We start from the raw sequence: 20,297 nt of genomic DNA on the forward strand, positions 1-20,297 counted from the left end.
TCAAATATATTCAAGCTGATCATCTCTAATAGTCGGTCGCTCTGTGCTGAGGGAGGATAGAAAGACACAGCTGCTCTCCTCAGTTTCTCCTCGGTCTCTCTAGGAGACGGATGAGTGTGGATTTGTGTGGTTTGACCTTGTTAAGGATTGTCTTTTTGTCAGAGCTTGGAGAATCATGCAGAAGAGCTCTTGGCTTTGTTAAGACTTAAATCAGTTTGACCTATTTGAGTCCTGTGGAGTGATACAGGACCATTTTCTTTTGATGCAATTATAAGAATGTGGCCGCGGTTTCAATTGGTTGTTTTCAGATTTTTTACATTTTACAACTATTAAGACAAAATACAAGCATAAGTGTTATTTATGTAGGTGCTATGTTTGCTTCAAATCTGCTGCCTTGGTTCCAGATTTAAGAAAAAAGCAAACAAACAAATATCTGAAGGATATTTTCCTTTTTATCCCTGTGAATGTGTCTGTCTGGGTTCCTGTCTCACCTGCACAGCCTGTCGTCCCTGCTGTGCATCTGACAGCAGCTGGATGGTGATGGCCCTGCAGTCTTGTACGGCATCTTGTAGATAAACAAAGGTGTGGCTCATATGACGGCCCACACTGCACTCCCTGCAGATAGGCACCGAGCAGGTTTCACAGAAGAACAGAAATACCTGGGATAACAGAGACATAGATAGACAAATTAGCTTTGTGTTCAAAATAGGACAAACTGAAACTGCACCTGCTGTCATGGCGATACAACAAAAAACGGGTACAGACCACAAATCCGATTGGACTTCATGACTTATCAAAGCTATAATCACAAATTGACAAACTTGCTAATTTGAGAAGTTTTGATTACTCTCATTATCTCTCAGACTGACACGAGAGCCACACTATAATGTTCCTTTGTATATGTATAATTAGATTACTTACTAACATATATAAATGTTTGAATGCTTTTAGTGTTAAATACAAAAATATACAAAACTAATCCCAAATTAACAGTAATTAAGGACGTGCAAATTTTGTAGACCCCCAACTATCACTGTTATGATATTGACCTGTGGCAATGTGATAATGGTCAATGTTTTCCAAAACAGATACAAAGACATATCTGTCATTGTCACACCTCTTCCTGTGACTTGATAAGAGGATGACCCAGCTCTATGAAAGCTAATGTGTTTTACTGTTGTGAGTCATCAAAGACTGACCATGAAATGAGACTGGCAGCATGAATACATTAATCACAAAGTCTCTCTCTCACACACACACACACACACACACACACACACACACACAGCTAATTAATGAGAAAAGACCATGAATGATAAACAAGTCATCCATATGCATGTGTTACCAAGGAGGCTCATATAGGCCAAAATACAGAACCAGAAGAAGCACAGAAGGACTAAAGGCCACCAAAACTAGATCAATACTCATTCTAGACTATCTTTTAACATCCGAGGAGGAGGGCCATAAAAGGGATGTTACGCCTATTTCACATTTTCCAAACCATTTATTACCAAAATAAGTTAGCAACAGTCTCGTGCTTGTTGAAATTTCTGCTTTTAAAGTTTTTAGTTTTACCTGAAAAATTTTCTTAATAAAGACTAAATATATGCCTTCTTTTCTAAGTTTTCTTAGATTGAAATATACACCTATGTATACGATATTAGATGAATCACTATTATTTTTGAATAAATGCTTGGTATATACATGACAGATGAAGCAAAAGCAGCCCTGATCATGGTTGACAAAAAAGTCCCCCAATCCCCTAGTTAAAATGTAATTTAACTTTTGTTGCTAAAACCTAAAGCTTTGCTTTAAACCCCTTGTCTGAATGCGTACTGTTTGTAATGGAAGGCTAATTAAGTATGCACTGGCCACCATATCCCAAAGAGACACCAGATCAATGGCCTCCAATAGCAGAGGACCTGAGTGGATGGGGAGGGGACTGCAATCAATCAATCAATAATGCTGTTCCCTCGGGGAGCGGCATAATCTAATGAGACACACACACACCTCCCCCTTTATCTGACTTCCTCCTTCTTTCTGCCTTCTCCTTAAGCTCCTCTTGGATCCTTTTCTTCTTGTCCTTTTCTTGCTGTCTCTCTTTCTGCAGAGCCACAGTCTCTGCACCACTCTGTCACTCAATGCCCTCCTCTTCTCTCCCCACCGTCCTGTACCACCCCCATTGACATCTCCTAAATTCCAAGGTGACGGGACACACAAAAGCAAGGAATGCAGCTGGGCTGGTGTGGAGGAGGAAGGTGGAGATAGACAACAATGGACACAGGGCTGAGGCAGTTGGGGGTGAGAGACAGGCAGATTGATGGTGCAAGGATAGCATGGACTCTGGTGAGTGATTTACCCATAGTATCTACAGGACTGAGATCAGCAGCACTCCGATCATCAAATGAAGCTGTTCCAATATTGACAATTACATGACAAGTGGTTTAATGAACTATACATTTTTATAGTGATAGGAAAGCCAGTCCTGAAATGGAAATGTTGACTTGCTATTTGTGACATTTATAGGTCTAGCATTTTCAGGAGAGGAGCGAGATAAAGTATTAAAAACGCAAAATATCTAAGGCAATCACAATTGCATCCCCACACCGTCGCAGGCCACCAAAATGTTCTAATAATATTATAAGGTGTCTTGTTCCAAATAATACATTATCCACTGTAGGGCTGCACCCAACGATTATCTTTTTTAGAAATTAATCTAACAATTATTTATTCTATTAGTCGATTAATCTAATGACTAATTTATCGCTGATTTTTTTTCTTACTTGATTAATATAACAATTAATTTATCCAAAGATAAATATCAAAAATGTGTCTCATTAATATTTCAATATTTTATTCAATAATTTTCGCTTAAAAACAAGCATGTACTGCAGGGCATTATTCTGCAACAAAAAATTTATTTGTCCATTGAAAATATATTTGAAAGAATAAATTAACATATTACCCTATTTCTAGTAGGTTATTTCTTATGTTTTCATTTTAATTCTACTTAGTTCAACACCTTATTTTAGTGTTTACTCACAATCTACTTGAATCTGTTTACCTTGCTTCTCCCTTCAGTTCTCCTTAGTCCCAATTTGTAGAAAAAAAATTGGAGAATTTATCTCAGAGCTTATTACTCATTCTGATGAGATTTTAATTATTGGTGATTTCTATATTCCCCTGAATCAAGCCTTCGACCCTCTAAGTAAAGCCTTTACATTTTTTCTGCAGTAAAATAGATGAGATTAGATACAAAATGAGTTCATCTCCAGCTACTTCTGCAAAATCGGTAGTGCATTATTCAAATGTTGAATCCCAGACTCTCTTGAAACGTTGTCTAAAGCTGGGCTCACGCTACAGGAGTTTTGGGCCGATTTATCCCCGATTCACCCCTCCTAAAAATTAGAGGGGAAATCTGGTCTGGGACCGTGGTTGGTACTGATGTTTGGCCCAGATTATCTGGTAATGTGAGGGTTTTACAGATCCAGTCTTAAACCTCCCGAACTGCTCGCATACTCATCGGGGCCGCCCCGATAATATCAAACATGTCTGATATTTAGGAGTTAAAATCTGGATGATTATGTCAGTACTTTCCGAGCGGGACCACAAATGAGAGAGATAAGTCTACAAGGAGATGGTGACGCTGACAATGTTGCCAAGCAACGGTAAACATTCTAGCCTTGAGGCTAACGTTAGCTAGCATACAAGCTACTATTGACATATATTAAAATCTCACCTCCAGTTCTCTCTGAAGATTTGACAACACATATTGACTGCGTCTCCCCAACCATTTCCTCACCCACTCACTGTAAATCATAATGTTATCAAAGCAAGTACGTCTGCTTCCCCATGAGATCATGTGAGATCACGATATCACGTGAGGTGGTGTTATTGGTCCCTCTGGCACAATAATCTTAATAATATCCTGTAGTGTGTGTGATGCGCCATTATTTTCAAATCTTGTAGTGTGAGCATGTTTGAGATAAACATCTGTGAAGTTTCTCCTAATGTGTCTGATGCAACCCGATTTCACAGTCAGATGGGATTTTAAAACTCCTGTAGTGTGAGCCCAGCTTAAGCTAGCGTTGGGGTCTAGACACAACTACCTGCCTCCTCGACCCCCTGATTTCTGGCCATTTCTAGGATCTACAATGCTGAATATTGTTAATATATCACTTACGATAGTAAATACACAACAGTGCAGGCTGTGTCTAATAAGATTTGCTAATTTACTCGTAAAAGTAGCCAGGGCGACCAACAGTCAACCATTCCATGCAATCTGGAATCTACTCTATTGGTAGTCTCGCATAGCCAGACCTATCTCCACACTTCGTTTTAGCGCTGTACCAGCGCTGGAGAAAGGTCTGGCTGAACCCCTTCTGGTATTGGGGGGGACCCTGGCTTGTTTGTAATTCTTTAAACCAATCACAATCATCTTGGGCGACGCTAAGCCCAGGATGCAGCGATGGTGCCCTTGCAAAACTGTAACATGCAGATAGTGGAAGGGGAGGAGAATTCAGACTGAAATAGTTGGCCAATGGCAGGCTTATACCCACAGCCTACTTCCTGTGAGTCAGAATACACTATTGGTAACTACTTTTTTAAAATCAGTGTCTAATCTACCACCTCTGCAAATGAGAATTCTGCTGTCTTATTGATTTACTCTGTGAAACAAGTTAAATTGAAAGTAAATGTGGAGTTAAAAAATAAAAATAAAACAATAACTGGCCAACATCAATGACGAGACAGCAGTATGAATAATTAGATAACCGAGCCCCATCCACACATGAGAAGTATAGAGCCGATAAGGAGGTGAAGGCATCTTAAGCATGACAGACAGCACGACAGCAGGTGCACAACAGACAATGTGCTTTAGAATATGAACATATTTGATGATTTGAATATGAACATATATTCCATTCCTGAAAAAAACTAAAATAAACCCTGTTACTTTTTCTCCCATTTAAAAACAGCTTATAATTTTCCCATCTAATACTATACATTCCAAATATGCATGCCAAATTTTGCATGTTTTCTCTGCAGCAACTGAAGTACACAAGTGAAACTCACATATGCTGTTGAATTTTTTAGCAAAAGGTTTTTGCTGTGTGTAGGAGGTGTGTCTATGTGTGATTTCAGTAGGATTTGTGTACATGCATGTATTCCCTAGTGTATGTGTGTGATTTTATTAATGTGTAATCTAGAGGGTTTCACTGGTGTGGATATCACTACTATTTATGCTTTCACAATTACCAAAACATTGTAAAAACAATAAGAACAATCAATATATTTGTTTGTTGTTGTTTTACAAAAAGGTGAATCGTATGGTGATGCAACAAACTAAGTACTTTCATCATCTATGTTCTGTTTGCTTTTAGTAAACTGTACTGCATTTCAGTTTGGCAAACATGAAAAAATAAGGTGGGAAAAAAAAAAAACATATGCAGCAACAAGCCTCTACCTACCGTTTATTTGTATCCATGTTGTAACCTTGAAAACAACTATTATTCCTGAGGTCCTGACCACACACTAAAATATCAGCATTGCGCCCAATACAATAAAATTACATCAAAACCATACATATGACATACAAAACATTAAATAGCAGACCAGTACAAGAAAAATCTCAATTTGTTTAAATACCCATATTGCCCATGAGATTTCATATGGCCCATTCAGAAATCAGTAATATCTTATGAATGTATTATATCATGTTTAAAGTCACTATTTGTGTTGGTGGAAACACAGCAAAATGAAAAACAACAGAAGAACAGAAGCCTGTTAATGAACAGCGGAGTCCAATTTCGCAGAACTAGATCATATGACAAATAGCTGCAAGAGGCTTCAGATATCTTTAAATGCTATCTGCTGCTTATGAGTCATCAGCAGCTCAACAGTCCTCAAGGTGATACACACTCACTCATACACACAAGGTTGTAGATTACATAACACACCACGCCAGTCAATATTATTGACTCACAAAGGATACTGGCTCTTCCCAGAGGTCTTTATGGAAGGATCCTGTTCCCTCTCTGCTTGCCTCTGTCTTTATCTGCCTCTCTCTCAAACGCATCATTCACAAGCTTTAAGTCATTTGCCACAAATTTGTATTCAACCCGTGACAAAAATGCATCACACAGAAAACAAATTCTTTGCAAGCCAGGAATACAGCTGCTCCATTACACATGTGGTACTCGAACAGGCCAGGCATTTCACAGCTATGCAATGCACTGGGCACGCTGGATACACTCACACATGGAAGAACACACCAGAAACTTCCAGTGTGCATGTGACACAGGAATGTGAAAAAAGTCATGAAATAGGTGTGGTGTCACGCTAACAAAGTTGTAAATTTCACAGACAACATCCTGGAGGGGAGGCCTTCAGGCAGAGGTGACTCACCTACAGAATTTATTTATTACATATTAGCATGTAGCACACTAACAAACTATAAAATGCAAAACAAAAACACATACACAGAAACACAAAGTGAAATACAAATTTGAAGTGTGCTGGGTGTTTTTTGCTGTTGGAGAGGGGCTGGAACAAACATGCCATCCCCAGCTATAAAGCTCTGAGCAGCAGGGCTATGTTGGGGGAAGTGAGTTATTGTATTTCATTAGTGCACCGGATGTTTCTCATTCTCCCTCTCTGTCCATTACGCTTCTCCATTATGAGTTTACACATAGACACACCCATATATAGTGGGGTGTTTCTGTGTGTGTCTTGTCATAAACCAAAGAGATACCTCCAAAAGAATTTAATGACTATTTTTGTTAGCGTTTGGTTTGTTTTTGCTGCCACCTTGTTTCTATTGAAAACTTGAAAATTTGCTGATCTCTATTTTATATCATTGTGAATATCTTGTGTTGATCCAAAGCAATTTGAAGACGTCACCTAGGACACTGGGAAATTATCGTGGGCATTTCTGACATTTTACAGACTAAACGTATAGCCAATATATCCTAAAAATAACAGACAAATTAAATTAATTATGAAAATAATAGTTTCAGCCATAGATTCAAATATAGGCTAATACTGCTAGTGCACCAGCGAGCCAAGCACGAAAAAGTACGATCATCTATAATGGATGACAGTATCACACCACACAAAAGTTCCAATAAATGCATGATGGCTATGAGCCTGGCCTTGTGCTCTCACAGTGGGCAGGCAGCAGGAGGATCACCCCCCTTTCCTCCATCCCTCCCCCCTTAGGTACTGGGAACTGGGGGAGAGGGCATGAGCTCAACTAGCCAGTAAAAATCACTCCATGCAGCATTCACTGCCTGCATGCACAGCCGAGTGGGGGGAAGGGACAAGGGCCAAGTAATGTCACACTGTGGTGCCAAAAAAACCAGGGCTGCTCTGGGACCTGTGAAAGCACGTTCTCTCAAAGAACTTAACCACTATTCTCTTACAGTGAGATGCTCAGACATCTGCAATAGTCATGTCCAAATGCCATTTCTCAACAGTTTCCATTTCACTCTATACCTTGTCTGTCACATGGAAGAAAAATGTTTTTCACATGTACTTCAGAATATGTTTTGCAATGCCTTTCCAATTATTGGTTTGCATGACTAAAAACCATGGATGTATAATAAGAACTGGATACGGCGCCACCGCCGCTCAGCCTTGCTTCCAATTATGCTGCAAACAACTGCAAACAAGGTTTATGAATTTTTGATCCATGGAGGTTTTATATTTGTAAAACTTTCCTTGAGCCAAGAAAAGTGATTTGAAAATCTGTGACATCATCACAATGTAAAGTCGATGGGCCGAGCGGGAACTTCCAGCAGGAGAAAAACTACCGGGCATATTCAGTGGGCCGCATACTCCGGAAATAAAACCCGGAAGCTGGAAAACATTTGGCGTATGCACCAGGTGTGAAATTCTCATTGGAATGAATAGGCACCATTTTGGGGTCCGGTATCCAGTTCTAATAGAACATCCATGGTTAGAACTCGATCTACAACTGCAAATGAATGGATATGTTTTTGTAGGAAGTAAATTGAAAATGTTATTGAAAACAAAGTTTCAGAAAAAAAAGATTTTGAACTCACGTGATCACGTGCAAAAACATTTTTGAAAGTTGTCTTGAGTAAAACTGAGAATGCATTTCCTGCCATTCATCTGTTTAGCACGTAATACCCACTTTAATCAGGCATTCACTAGTTATCAGCGTACCAGTTCCTAATAATTCTGACTGAAGTCACAACAAGGCTAATGTGCTTGCAGCAAATAATAAGTGTATTTATCTTTATAATCAAACAATAGCAGAGGAACACTTTCTAATTTCACATTAATTATAATTTGATATGCAGGAGAAACTGAAATTAATTAAAGACAGCTGGGAAAAGTGTATCAGTAAATCAGATCAAAACATCTTTTGAAAGGAAATTGTGTTCAAAAAGTTACATACAAGTACAAATACATTTTTAGAGAATTAGCTTGAATCCTTAAAACAAATAGACTTTTTTCGTAAGTATGTTTTTTTTTCTAAACTACGGGGATTAACTGTGTGGACATTAGACTGTTTTTCATAATCTGTGTCAGTGCCTCAGGCCTATGAGCTCTTTTTTTAACTACCTGTCAACAGACAGACACAAGAAAGGTCAGAAAGGTACGAACAAACACACACACACAGACACACACACACTGAGGAAACATTCCTAGAGGCTGATGTCAGATGTCAGTGTGTTTAGCAGCTTGAGCCAAACACATTTAAGAAAGGCGGTTCCTCTTGGACAATGGACAAATCCTGCTTAAAAGAATCAACACTAAATTTACTCTACTTCTAGACCGTTTGTTTCCTTAAGCCCAGTTCAGACCAAAGATTCACGACGAGACAAAAACGTCTTAGAGTATTGCAGGAAAAAGTTGCAGCGGTGTAAGCTGGCCCGACTCAGCTTGTCAAGTCGCCAGTGGCTGGTTTTAGAACGTAAGGCACGTCACCTGTCTCAGCAGCCAATCTGCTCGTAGCAAAGTCAGCTGGTCAAGTCAGTAAACTGGTTGAAATGCCAGAGTTTTGGATGGAGGAAAGAGTGGAAGCACCGTTGAAGCACCCATGGATGGCTCCAAATTCTCGACCCTCTCGTTTTTTTATGGTTTTCGCAGTTTCATCAATACTAGAAATGCAAGTGCAGCAAGTAACTCACTATCACTATCCTCATTCAACGGAAGTACAGATAGTTGTTGCTATGGAAACAATACACTGTCTTTTGTAGTCGCACTGATGTAAACTGGCAGGTTTCAGAACGTTGCAGACCAGTGCATTGCAAGTAGTTGCGAGTTTCAACTCGTCCCAAATCTTTGGTCTTAACTGGGCTTTATAATAACCTTTTTTTAAACATATATCTTTCCTGAGTAGGTTCACTGAGCCTGACGTTTTACAACGCCCTGCTTTACACTCATTTAATTAGCTACAATTTCGAATGGAAGCTGTCCTGTACAACTGCTGGCCACTGAGCAGCCCACTGAGCAGTTGGGGCTCAAGAGTCTTGCTTAAGGGCACCTTAAAGTTAGTAATGAGGGAGGGGCAAGCGCTACTCATTCATAACCCCTCCTGGAATCATGCCAGTCCAGGATAGAATAAGTGGCTGCGCAGTCAGTTTGTTTATTTTCTTTCTGTGCAACCTTAACTATTTTCAGACGATATGATTGTTTTTAGATGATAACTATGCACACAGAATGAAGTGTTCAGTAAAAAACATATTTCACACTGAGTCATGAGGCAAAAATGTGGGCTCTCTTTTTACTGTACAATTTAATTTTAATAAATACCTGAAAACACAGTAATGACAGCAGCAATTTTCAAATCAGTAAACGCTCATTTTTTTCCTTCGAGGAAACTGTATATCAGATTTAAACCTGCTTTTAAGCCCCTCTACAAGACATCCGGTCAAAGAGCTGCGTCCCAAATATGTTGACGTTTTGGGGAACCTTTACATTACGAGTAAAAGTCATGTCAGGTAAGACTGCCAACCATTTCAGAGATTCGATGACAAACGCTTAACTCCATCACGCCCCATTCCAACACATCAGGCAGAAGCAGGTGTGAGGAGGTTTGGCTTAAGCACTCACACACAAAATAATTTCTTCCTCTATGAAGAAAATATTACAGTGATCATATTGCAGAGTGTTTCCTGTACAGCAAAATGGATCAGGCAGATTGAGAATGTTAAACCAACCAACCTTCCTCTGAATTATCTGTGAGCAAACTCGCTTCACCATTCTGTATCTGTTATAGTGAGGGTTGAAAACTAAGGAAGGGGAGAAAGATTAGCAAAGTTACTTCACTTATGAAAGGCCAAATAGACAGCACCAACCCTAAGCCAGCCTGTTATGTCCAGGTGTACACCTACTCTCATCTTTTCCAAACACCCTCCATATCTTGTTCACATATAGTTTTCCCCTTCCCTCCACTCTTTTTCTCCTCTCTCATTGCTATTTTCCTTCCTCCTGCAACGCTGCTCTGCCCTCTCATGGCAACCTCTGTTGGCTTGTTGCCACGGACACAACATACACACAGACATGCATGCCTGCGATGTTTTGAAACTCTGCCAGATACGACATGGAGGGCGGTGGCTGTAAGCCAGCGATCTGATTGGACGGCCCCACAGCGGAGAAGGAAAATAAACCACAGTCAGCTGGCCTCCTTACCCAGCGAGCGTGTGACTAATTGTTGTGTGCATAATACTTGAGCAGCTAAAAAACGGGAGCAAAAGAAGTGAAACGCTGGGAGAGATTGGGGAAAATAAAAATGAAAGAAAAACGAAAAAAGGAGTTCAACAACAAGAAGTGAAGAAGAAAAGGAGGGAGAAACATGAGAGGGAGTCACAGCTTCGAGCAAACGAGGGATGAAATGGAGAAACTGTGTGAATGAAGTGTAGTGCAGCTGAGATGTAACAAATGTGCATATCTGTATACAGTCACGAACCAGCTATTATTTGTTACTGTAACAAAGCACAACAAGGTCCATTGCTCCAAAAACAGTAGATTAACATGCTACATTTGCAAGACAGATTACAAACATTCATTGTTCAGCCTTCATATATTCATTGCCTGTTTGTCGCACACATACACACATGACTGGCATACCAACTTGGCAGCCTAAAGGGCATGGCCTTTACAGGAAATGGCCTGGTTACACAAGTAAGCCGGCAAATACCTGTCACATGTAGCTTTACCCATAATATAAAAGGAAACCAAGTTATAAATTCCAAAAATACAGTGAAAACAATGACGGAACAGCTAAAACATGCACGTAATCCAGTCTAGATTTTCTAATCAATCTGCTGTTAAATTGCCATGCAGCAATAGTGAATGGTTGATTAAATTTAAATTTAGAATTGATGTTTTCAAGGCGTTTATATCAAAAACAACATTGGTGGGAGTGTGTTGTTTCAGGTACCAGTGAGATGATGAAATATGATCCAAGAAGGTCAGTTTGAGTAATAGATCCATGAGTTTGAAGGCTTATCAGAGAAACACTGCACAGTGGTTTCTAAAACTATAAGGAAGGATTTTACAAATCTGGAAAATTATCACAATCATTTATCCTCCATCCTGATGATCGCGAGGTAAACAGCAGAAATATGATGTTCCGGTTAAGTTATCTACTAGGAATGTGCGCTTGCACATACATGATTCGGGTTAGGCCAGCTTTAACGTGAAATGTGTTAACAGCGCAATCCCGTTGAGTGAGGTCAAATAATGGCCAATTAAAACCCTATTTGTGCCCAACCACTGAGTAGGAAATAGCAAGTTCCAGCTTCTGAATGGGTTTTAAATCCTGCTGTCAAAGAGAATGTGACAAATGCCTTCCTTTCTATCCATTAAATTTATATGGCCCAAGGTCCTCAAATGGACATCAAAGCTAGGACACACACACATACACACTCCCCCTTAGCCTACATGAAACACATTCACAACACAAAAGGAAACAGGGAATGCTCTCCAATTACTGGGCACATGTTGCACATTAAAACCCTGGAAGTCCCAACTTCAAATAATCTACTCTGCTGGCTGCGTGGAAACACCACACACACACACACACACACACTCACTCACACTAAAATCCTCTTCAGAGGATAACTACCAACAGATGGGAGATGGTCTTAGAAAGGAAAACGCTGCTGCCACACACTCATACAGATACTTCCAGGAGTGATGAAATGTAATCACTTGCCCCTCAACAGCAACAGCTGCTAAATCATGTTGAGGAGATTTTCTGCATCCATAATGTCCATTGTCCCTGACACAGAGCAGACAGAGAGTGCTGATGAGAAAGGCAGGAGTCGGCATAAGAAATACCCAGTGTGTGAGTGTGTGTGTGTGTGTGTGTTTGTGAGTGAGTGAGTGTGTGAGAGAGAGAGAGAAAGAAGGGGAAGAGAGCCCAGGAGGTATAAACTCAAGTTACAGGAATTCCTCTGGCCTTGTATCAGCGTCAGTGTTGGGTTAGGTTTCCTTACAAACATTCTTTGCTAGCGAGCTTCAAAGAGGGGGAGTAAAACTGGTGATCACAAAGCCAACTCAGCATATGTTTTAAGTGATAGTCTTCCTCCACAGAACTACAAAACAGAGGAGTAAAATTTTACAAAGAAAAGTAGAATTGTGGAAATGTGTGACAAACTACAATAAAATTCCTAGACCTCCCACTGCAACTGAACCTCCCACTGTCTTCCTGACTTTAACGCTAGACAAAAATGGCCCCCGAGGAGATACAACAGCATTGGTAGGCCGTCAAACCGATTAGTTCAACTTCACCTCATCCTTATAAGCACGATGCATTGTAGGCGCTCATTTCCCAGCAACCACTTTCTGTCCGCTCTCAGTCTGCTTCAGTAACCCCCTGACCCCTACTATATAGAGACTATTTGTGTGTGTGTGTTGCTGAGACACAACACACGTGCACAGCCAGTTATCGTGTCATAGTGACAACAATTTAATCTAAAGCACAGTATGACATTTGGTAGGATTATCATATCATTAGCTGTCTCAGATGGAGCTACGTATGTATTTGTATGTTGGAGGGTGACATCACAGCAAGCAGAGGGCACTCCTTTGATGTAATCCAATTTTCCATTTCCACTTCACACACACACACACACACACACAACGTGGGACCCTCTCTCACTGCCAGTGCTTGATGAGTAACAACTGACATTTATACTGATTAAGTAGGCCAACATATTCACTCATGTGTGCCTATTCTTATCAGTGGGTAACCAAGGTCCTTTGCTGCCTAAGAAGCCTTATCTTGCAACTGACACCCTTCATTTCACCGTCAATCTTTCTGTTTCCATCATTTGGGAATCAATGAGGTTCTACAATTTCTGTTATTTTCTATTCCAAAAAGATCTTCAATTGAAGTATGTGAATTAACAATGGGTTAACTCAAACATTACTGATGTATCTGTGTGCAGAGAACTGGGAGAAAACTCAAGCCAAGGCAAACAAACGTGATATTCACTCCACAGCCTCCATGAGGGGAAAAAAACAACAACTTTTCTCTCTATTACAGTTGATGAAGTTTAACATAAAGTGAGAGATTTAGCATGTCTCACCCTGTCAAAGTATCACCATCCCTGTTTTTCCAATATCAGAGTCTTACCACATTTCCTGAGTTTGAAGATGATTTCAATTTCCAAAAACTGGATTGAGCACTATGTATGTACTTGTATAGAGGCTTCATACTTTTAGCCAGCAGCTGCCAATGTCGCCAGTTGAAATGAAAACTGCTGTTGGCTAATTTTATTAGCTGTAGCCAATTAACATTAACACTCTAAATTGGCCAAAGGACAAAATGTCCATAATGTAATTTTACTATCTTTATTTCTGTCTACTCTGCATATCTTTTGAATGTCTGTTTTTTGTAGTTTTTCCTTATCTAAATCAAGGGTGTAAAGATAGAGTGTTGTACATTGTAGAGCTAGTAAAGCCTTTTGAGGAAAATTTGTGATATTGGCTATATAAATTAAACTGACATGACTTGAAAACTGACTATAGGTAACAGTGTAGTCCAAATGACCAACAACTTGTAGACACTGAACATATCGTATAAATATTTTAAGTTTGAGTGGGACCTCCAGAATATCATGTCAAACTGTGAAGCTAACTAGCTAGTTTCCTGAGGCTGATACAATGTAGGACTGTATCATTTAGGGGTCATCAGTCAAATAACATTAGCTTTAATGTTGTCAGACATGACTTACCTCACATGATCTCATGGGGAAGCAGACGTAAACAAAAAATGGAGACGGAGGTGGTGCAACAACTTGCTTTGGTAACGTTATGATTTACAGTGAGTGGGTGAGGAAATGGTTGAGGAGATGCAGTCAATACGGGTTGTCAAGTCTTCAGAGAGAACTGGAGGTGAGATTTTAACTGTCAGTTTTAATATATGTCAACATATACTGAACTATTAAACTGTTAGCCTGTTAGCTAACGTTAGCCTAAAGGGCTAGAATGTTTACCGCTGCTTGGCAACATTGTCAGCGTCACCATCTCCTTGTAGACTTATCTCTCATTTGTGGTCCCGCTCGGAAAGTACTGACATAATCATCCAGATTTTAACTCCTAAATATCAGACATGTTTGATATTATCGGGGCGGCCCCGATGAGTATGCGAGCAGTTCGGGAGGTTTAAGACTGGATCTGTAAAACCCTCACATTACCAGATAATCTGGGCCAAACATCAGTACCAACCACGGTCCCAGACCAGATTTCCCCTCTAATTTTTAGGAGGGGTGAATCGGGGATAAATCGGCCCAAAACTCCTGTAGTGTGAGCCCAGCTCAAGTATAATGCAGCTATCGGTAATGTTATTTATTACACCTGTGCTAAATTTCTTCTTGTTGCACCCTTTTCCGAATCTCATGACCATTGGCCCATGGTGTTTGTGGGCCAACAAAATCCACATGCATATAAAGGAGGTAAGTGATTAGTCATTTAGTTGGCCCTGTTCTGATTTTGTTTTTGATCTAGTACCCATTTTAGACACAACGGACTGAACACTTCCACAGTGCCTAACAAACAAAATCTTTTTTGTCGTTTAGGCCTAGGTCTTTGAGCAGTGAGCAGTAACCCTCGTCGCCACCAATCTCCTGGAAGAGGAGAAATTCCTTGGTAGGCTTACATAACACTGCAGAGGGGACAGACCCAGTCTTCTGATATTGGTATGAGGGCCCTGACACACCACACAGACCTCAAAGAAGTATCCCAGACAAAAGCGGATGTAGTGCCTTGTGTCTTCTGTTAAGAGTTGCACTTGAATACACAGCAAAGGCTACAGCTGATGGCCAGCTGACTGCAGACATGCATGTATGTTCTGGGCTTGCGTGAGAGGAATTAACTAGTCAGTAGTCTATATCCCAGAGACAGAAAACAACACGGAAAGAATAACTGAACAAACCAGCCAACTGTTTTTGCACTACTGCCAATCTGATTAAATGAAATGACAGGGTAGCAAGACTTACGGACAGGACACAGCCATACTGTGATGGAGTATACTGGCCCTTTAAGAAGTAAGAAGTGCAACTTGTGCACTGAGTAAATTTGCTATGGATAAGCAAACTGGGGATTTACAGAACAAACTGAGATTAAGAGGATTTCCACTTGACACATCATTACCAAATATGAACATCGTAAAAAGGCCAAAACTGGTCTTTCAAAAAGACTGGGTATATGAGAATCCATTTTAACATATGATGGATGTGGAGCTGGGTGACGGACAATCACTCCGCTTGCACAGTGCACATAGGTAAAGAAAGACTAGCCTTCTCCTGTCTCGTTCCCTCCCCCAGGGCTGAAGCACAGTGAGCGAGTCAGGCATTACTGGGAAATGAAGCCCTTACTGGAAAACTGAACCCACTTATTTACTGGCAATGGACTGTGGGGGGGCACGGAAAAAATTTTTTTATTGGAAATCTGAACTGGGTCTTTGTGACTGTGCACTTAATTAATGTTTTGAAAACTGCAGACAGTTACTCATTTATTGATATCTCTGCATTTTTATTTACATTCAGCACATTTTAACAAATGCCAAATAACTGTGAACCTGACTTTAATAATAATAATAAAACTTTATTTATATAGAGCACTTATCAAAACAAAGTACAAAGTTCTTCACAGAGAGAGAAATAAAATACAGTAGTGAATGATAAAATACATCATTCACTGTGTTTTTGACCACTAATGATGCTATTGAGCAGTGTTTTTAGGAGTGGGTTCCCGTTTTGTTTGGGCAAATGAACAAGGATCCACAGAAGAGCAATACACATTCCTGTTGCCGATTTCACTGATAGGTGGCTGTAACATGCCAAGAAGCGTAGCAATGCGCCTGCAAAAGCAAGGAAGAAGAAGACTGCAAGCTGGCAAACATTGGTGTAAACACTGCATAACTTAAAATGTTACAAAAAGTCTTTATGAAGATGCAGTGTTTCCTTTAGGATTTTTTTCAGCAGCGGGGGGAAAGGGTTTTGTTGTGCCTGGGTGGTGCGAGCGTGCCTTTTAAAAAAGTTAACAACTAACCCTGTAATGAGAACTAAACACATCAGATGATCTGAGGCAGGGAAAGACAATAAGGTCTGTCACCAAAGAATACTATATCTGCCATGTAACACTAAGCAGATACGGCAAGAAACTACAAAACCTCAGAGAACAAAAGTAAGTTGTAGTTTACAGCAGTTTCAAATAGTGGCCTGTGGGCCAAATCTGGTGAAAGCTGATGTTTTCCCTTTCATTGTTCAAAACATTGACATGATTTTCCATTAATCTACCAAAGATAAAAATGTAAATACAAGGCTTGTATAAATCGCAATAAATATGACCTCATACAGTAACATCTAACACTGCCACAATGTGCAGAGAGGCAGCAGGCTTTCTGAACTGTGCATGGTGCTGAAATTAAGTCTAATAAACGTACCAGGTGAATTACATATAAATAATATTTTATAATAATATGACATAGAAAACAACTACTTGCTTCCGTTTCACAAGGGAATCAAAACGAGTACAATTGGTTGTCACTAGCTGCTGGTAACACCAAGAACTTCTCAGAGCTCCTCAACAGAAACCAGAAGTGGTACAAAAATGACATTCCAACACCCCTTACTAATGCTATTTGTTATTCTTCCTGACCAGATGACTAAACCAAGAAAAGGCTGGTTTCCTGTTTTACAGCCCTTTGTAGTTTACTTTGCCCAGATCACATGATGCAAAAGAAAAAAAGAACTTTGGGCCCCGAGTTCCAACTTGTCTTTCCCATTATCAGAGAAAAGCTAGATCTCCACAGTATGTCCATGGATAGGACTTCTAACAGTTGAAGAAACATGTGTGCAGTTACTACAGGGGCCTCTCTCTGCCCTGAATGGATGGTGTGGTACAGATTAACCAGACTCTGCATGTGTCTGTGCTTATAAGTGTGTGCGTGCACACAGGGTCTGTGTGTGTGTGTGTGTGTGTGTGCACATAAATCCAGCTCAGCACACGTGCCTCTTCATCTCCAGGGAACTAGGTGAAGAGCCACTCATCTCCCTTTGAACCTAAGGCCATATGGCCCCCAGTATGGTTCTATACTACACACATAATGCTATTACACTATAGGAGTGTGTGTGAATTCTGTTGTGTGTGTGTGTGTGTGTGTGTGTGTGTGTGTGTGTGTACAATAAATATAATGTTATTACACTACTAACACCACAGGGCCAGTAGGGTAGAGTTAGATGCAAGACACCCTAAAATGAGTCAACAACAGATGAAGTATTTATGTGTGACATGCATATATTTCCAATTCATTTCTAAAATGTGTTATTAATATGAATGAACATATACAGCCCTTCTTCTGTCTTCCCAGGTGCAGTGGTTTAAGTTTTATTCTTATGCTCTACTCACCTCATTGTCATGGTGTTGGCAGAAGTTCATGCGATCCTGGAACAGGGACAGCAGGGCAAAGTTGTTCTGCAGGGACTGGGAGAGGGACACCGACACCCCTGGCTGCCCTGGGTTGCTGGTGGCATTGACCCGGCCCAGGTGGAGGTTCTCTCCCAGGCGCTCTATAAAGTGGTCTTTGGTCAGCCGCACCCTCTGGTGCGCCCGCACACAGTTGTCACACAGATACTCCTGGCAGTCAAGGCAATGGGAGGTGGCTGGGTTCTCCTCATCGCAGGAGCTGCACTGAGGCTCTCCCAGGTGGTGAGGGTGCAGCAGGCCTCCATGAGGGAGATGAAAGCCGGAGGAGCCTCCACCTAAGCCTCCTCGGTGGTGGTGGCCGTTCTTGTTCTGGATCTGCTCCTCAGAGCTCACCACCACGTCCAGCAGGTTGCTGAAGAGGAAGTTGGAGGAAGGCAGGGAGTCCACCCCAGCCTCGGAGATGGACACCTTCTGGTCGCAGGTGGGGCACCGCAGCTTCAGCGGGTCCCCGGGACTGCGCTGGCCCTCCAGACACTGCCTGCAGAAGGCATGGAGGCAGGGCAGGACGTGGAGCCTTCTGGTTGTCTGGCTGGAGGAGGACGAGGTATGTGAGGAAGATGAGGAGGTAGAAGAGCTGGAGGAAATAGGAGCAGAGGAGCCGCAAAGCTCCTTGCAGAGCGGGCACGTCTGCAGGTCCGAGTCTGGAAACGAAGCCATCTGCAGCGTTACCGAAACACAGGCTGAGTTTAAAACATGCGCAGCAATAAGGTTGAGGTATTCATTTGGGGACACATCGGCCCGTTGTGTTGTGTAGGAAAAAAAACTGTATTTGAGGTAGATTCATGAGATGTTAAGGTCAGTTCAACAGTGAAAGCGGTGCTCATCGAGTTAGATTTTTCTCTGTATTATACAACTCTGACCTGATGCAAAACAAGGAGATAGCCAGTTCTTCAAGGATTGTTTCTGAGGTAACAAAAAGAAAAACACTTAGGCTGTTAAGATCGTATCAATTCAGTTGTGTAAGGCGTATTTTTTTTTGGGGGGGGGGAGCATCCGCGTTCTTCTTTCAAATAAGACCAACAAAATGACAATGCACGATGCTGGCGTTTCTGTGGAGAAAAGGTGTCCGATGGTTCTTCGTTAAGGCTCATAAAATAAACCCGAAACTGGAGTGATACTGGGTCGGCGTTGAAATACTGGGGGCTCCGTCTCTCCTCCCCCACTGACTCGGCAACATGACTAAGGGGCACTGCGCTACAAAACAGCACCCAGACGAGAATTTAAAATGTTGTTTAATTTTCTTCTCTCCGATGTGGGCCCGTGTTGTCGTTGTGGCGTTTCTCTCTAGTCCACCATCGGGGCCCGTTCAGACGGCGTCGGGCGCAGCCAACGGTCGGTTGGTAGTCGCAGCTCGAGCCTCGGACAGCGAGACCGTAAATTATTCATCAAAACAACGACCTCATAGTATGCCTTGGGTCACTGGGGCACCAAAACCAAACACAGAGAGTCGCCAATAAAGCCAAAACATCAGACAGCACGTCTACCACAAGCCTCTGTGGGTGAATTCACCGGTCCAGAAGAGGCCGCTTCCAGCTCACCTTCCCCGTTGAGTCCGTCGGCTGGTCTCCCTCTGTGGCTGTCTGCGTGGAGGAATGCGCAGGGCTTTTCCTCCGGCAGCGTGGAAAGTAACCGGGAAAAAAAACTCGGTCCAACGACCGTATGGACCTTAATTACTTCGTTGGTGTTGCCGTTGTTTACTCTCGGGCGAACTGACATAAACATAAGGTGGGCGCGTGTCGCTCGAGCTGCAGCTCCTCGAGCCGCTCTTATCCGACTGAGAAAAAAAAATGATCCCACTTCCGCCCTAGGGAGGAGAGGGGTGTGTGCGCCAAACGCTCGTTCCCGATACTGAAAGGAGTGTGGTCATGTGTGCGTGCGACTGCTCACGGCGTCAGTCCGCTGTGAGTGACGTGGGGTGCAAACAGTTTTGCCCCCAGTTAAAAATGGATCTAATTGTTTTAACATTAGAATGGGAAAAGTTCAAGGAAATTAAATGAAATGGGATAAAACCCATTTATTAACTCATTTTATTTTATTAAATTTACTGTTCCCCCAGGATAAACAGCACATAAAGTTAATTATGATTGACGTTCATACAGTAGGCCTATTTAAAGGTTTAGTGAACCCCAGACCTCCAGCTGCTGGACTGGTGGAGGTTAGCTAATGGCTACTGAAGTTGCCCAGTAAAGGCCTAAGAATATTTACATCATTGAAGTTGTGGTCTTAAGTGTCCATCACGGTGGACAATAAAGTTACTTTGTATTGTATGTAGTGTTTAAAGTGTTGTTCCAGGTCATCTACTATTTTTTTTAATCTGCACTGAGGGT

General features: G+C 41.4%; 1 protein-coding gene across 1 annotated transcript in view; it reads right to left on the minus strand.

Moving 5' to 3' along the window:
• Positions 1-19,828, minus strand: part of trim71 (tripartite motif containing 71, E3 ubiquitin protein ligase) — a 35,599-nt gene extending 15,771 nt beyond the window's left edge. Inside the window, exons 1-3 of the mRNA XM_044171498.1 lie at positions 19,509-19,828; positions 17,893-18,627; positions 492-659 (exon numbers count right to left, since the gene is read on the minus strand). Coding sequence (XP_044027433.1) covers positions 492-659; positions 17,893-18,627 — 903 coding nt within the window. The 5' untranslated portion in view covers positions 19,509-19,828. The remainder of the gene's footprint in view (positions 1-491; positions 660-17,892; positions 18,628-19,508) is intronic.
• Positions 19,829-20,297: the final 469 nt, after the last annotated feature.

Source organism: Siniperca chuatsi, linkage group LG17, assembly GCF_020085105.1.
Source record: "Siniperca chuatsi isolate FFG_IHB_CAS linkage group LG17, ASM2008510v1, whole genome shotgun sequence".
In the NCBI taxonomy this organism is placed as follows: domain Eukaryota; kingdom Metazoa; phylum Chordata; class Actinopteri; order Centrarchiformes; family Sinipercidae; genus Siniperca; species Siniperca chuatsi.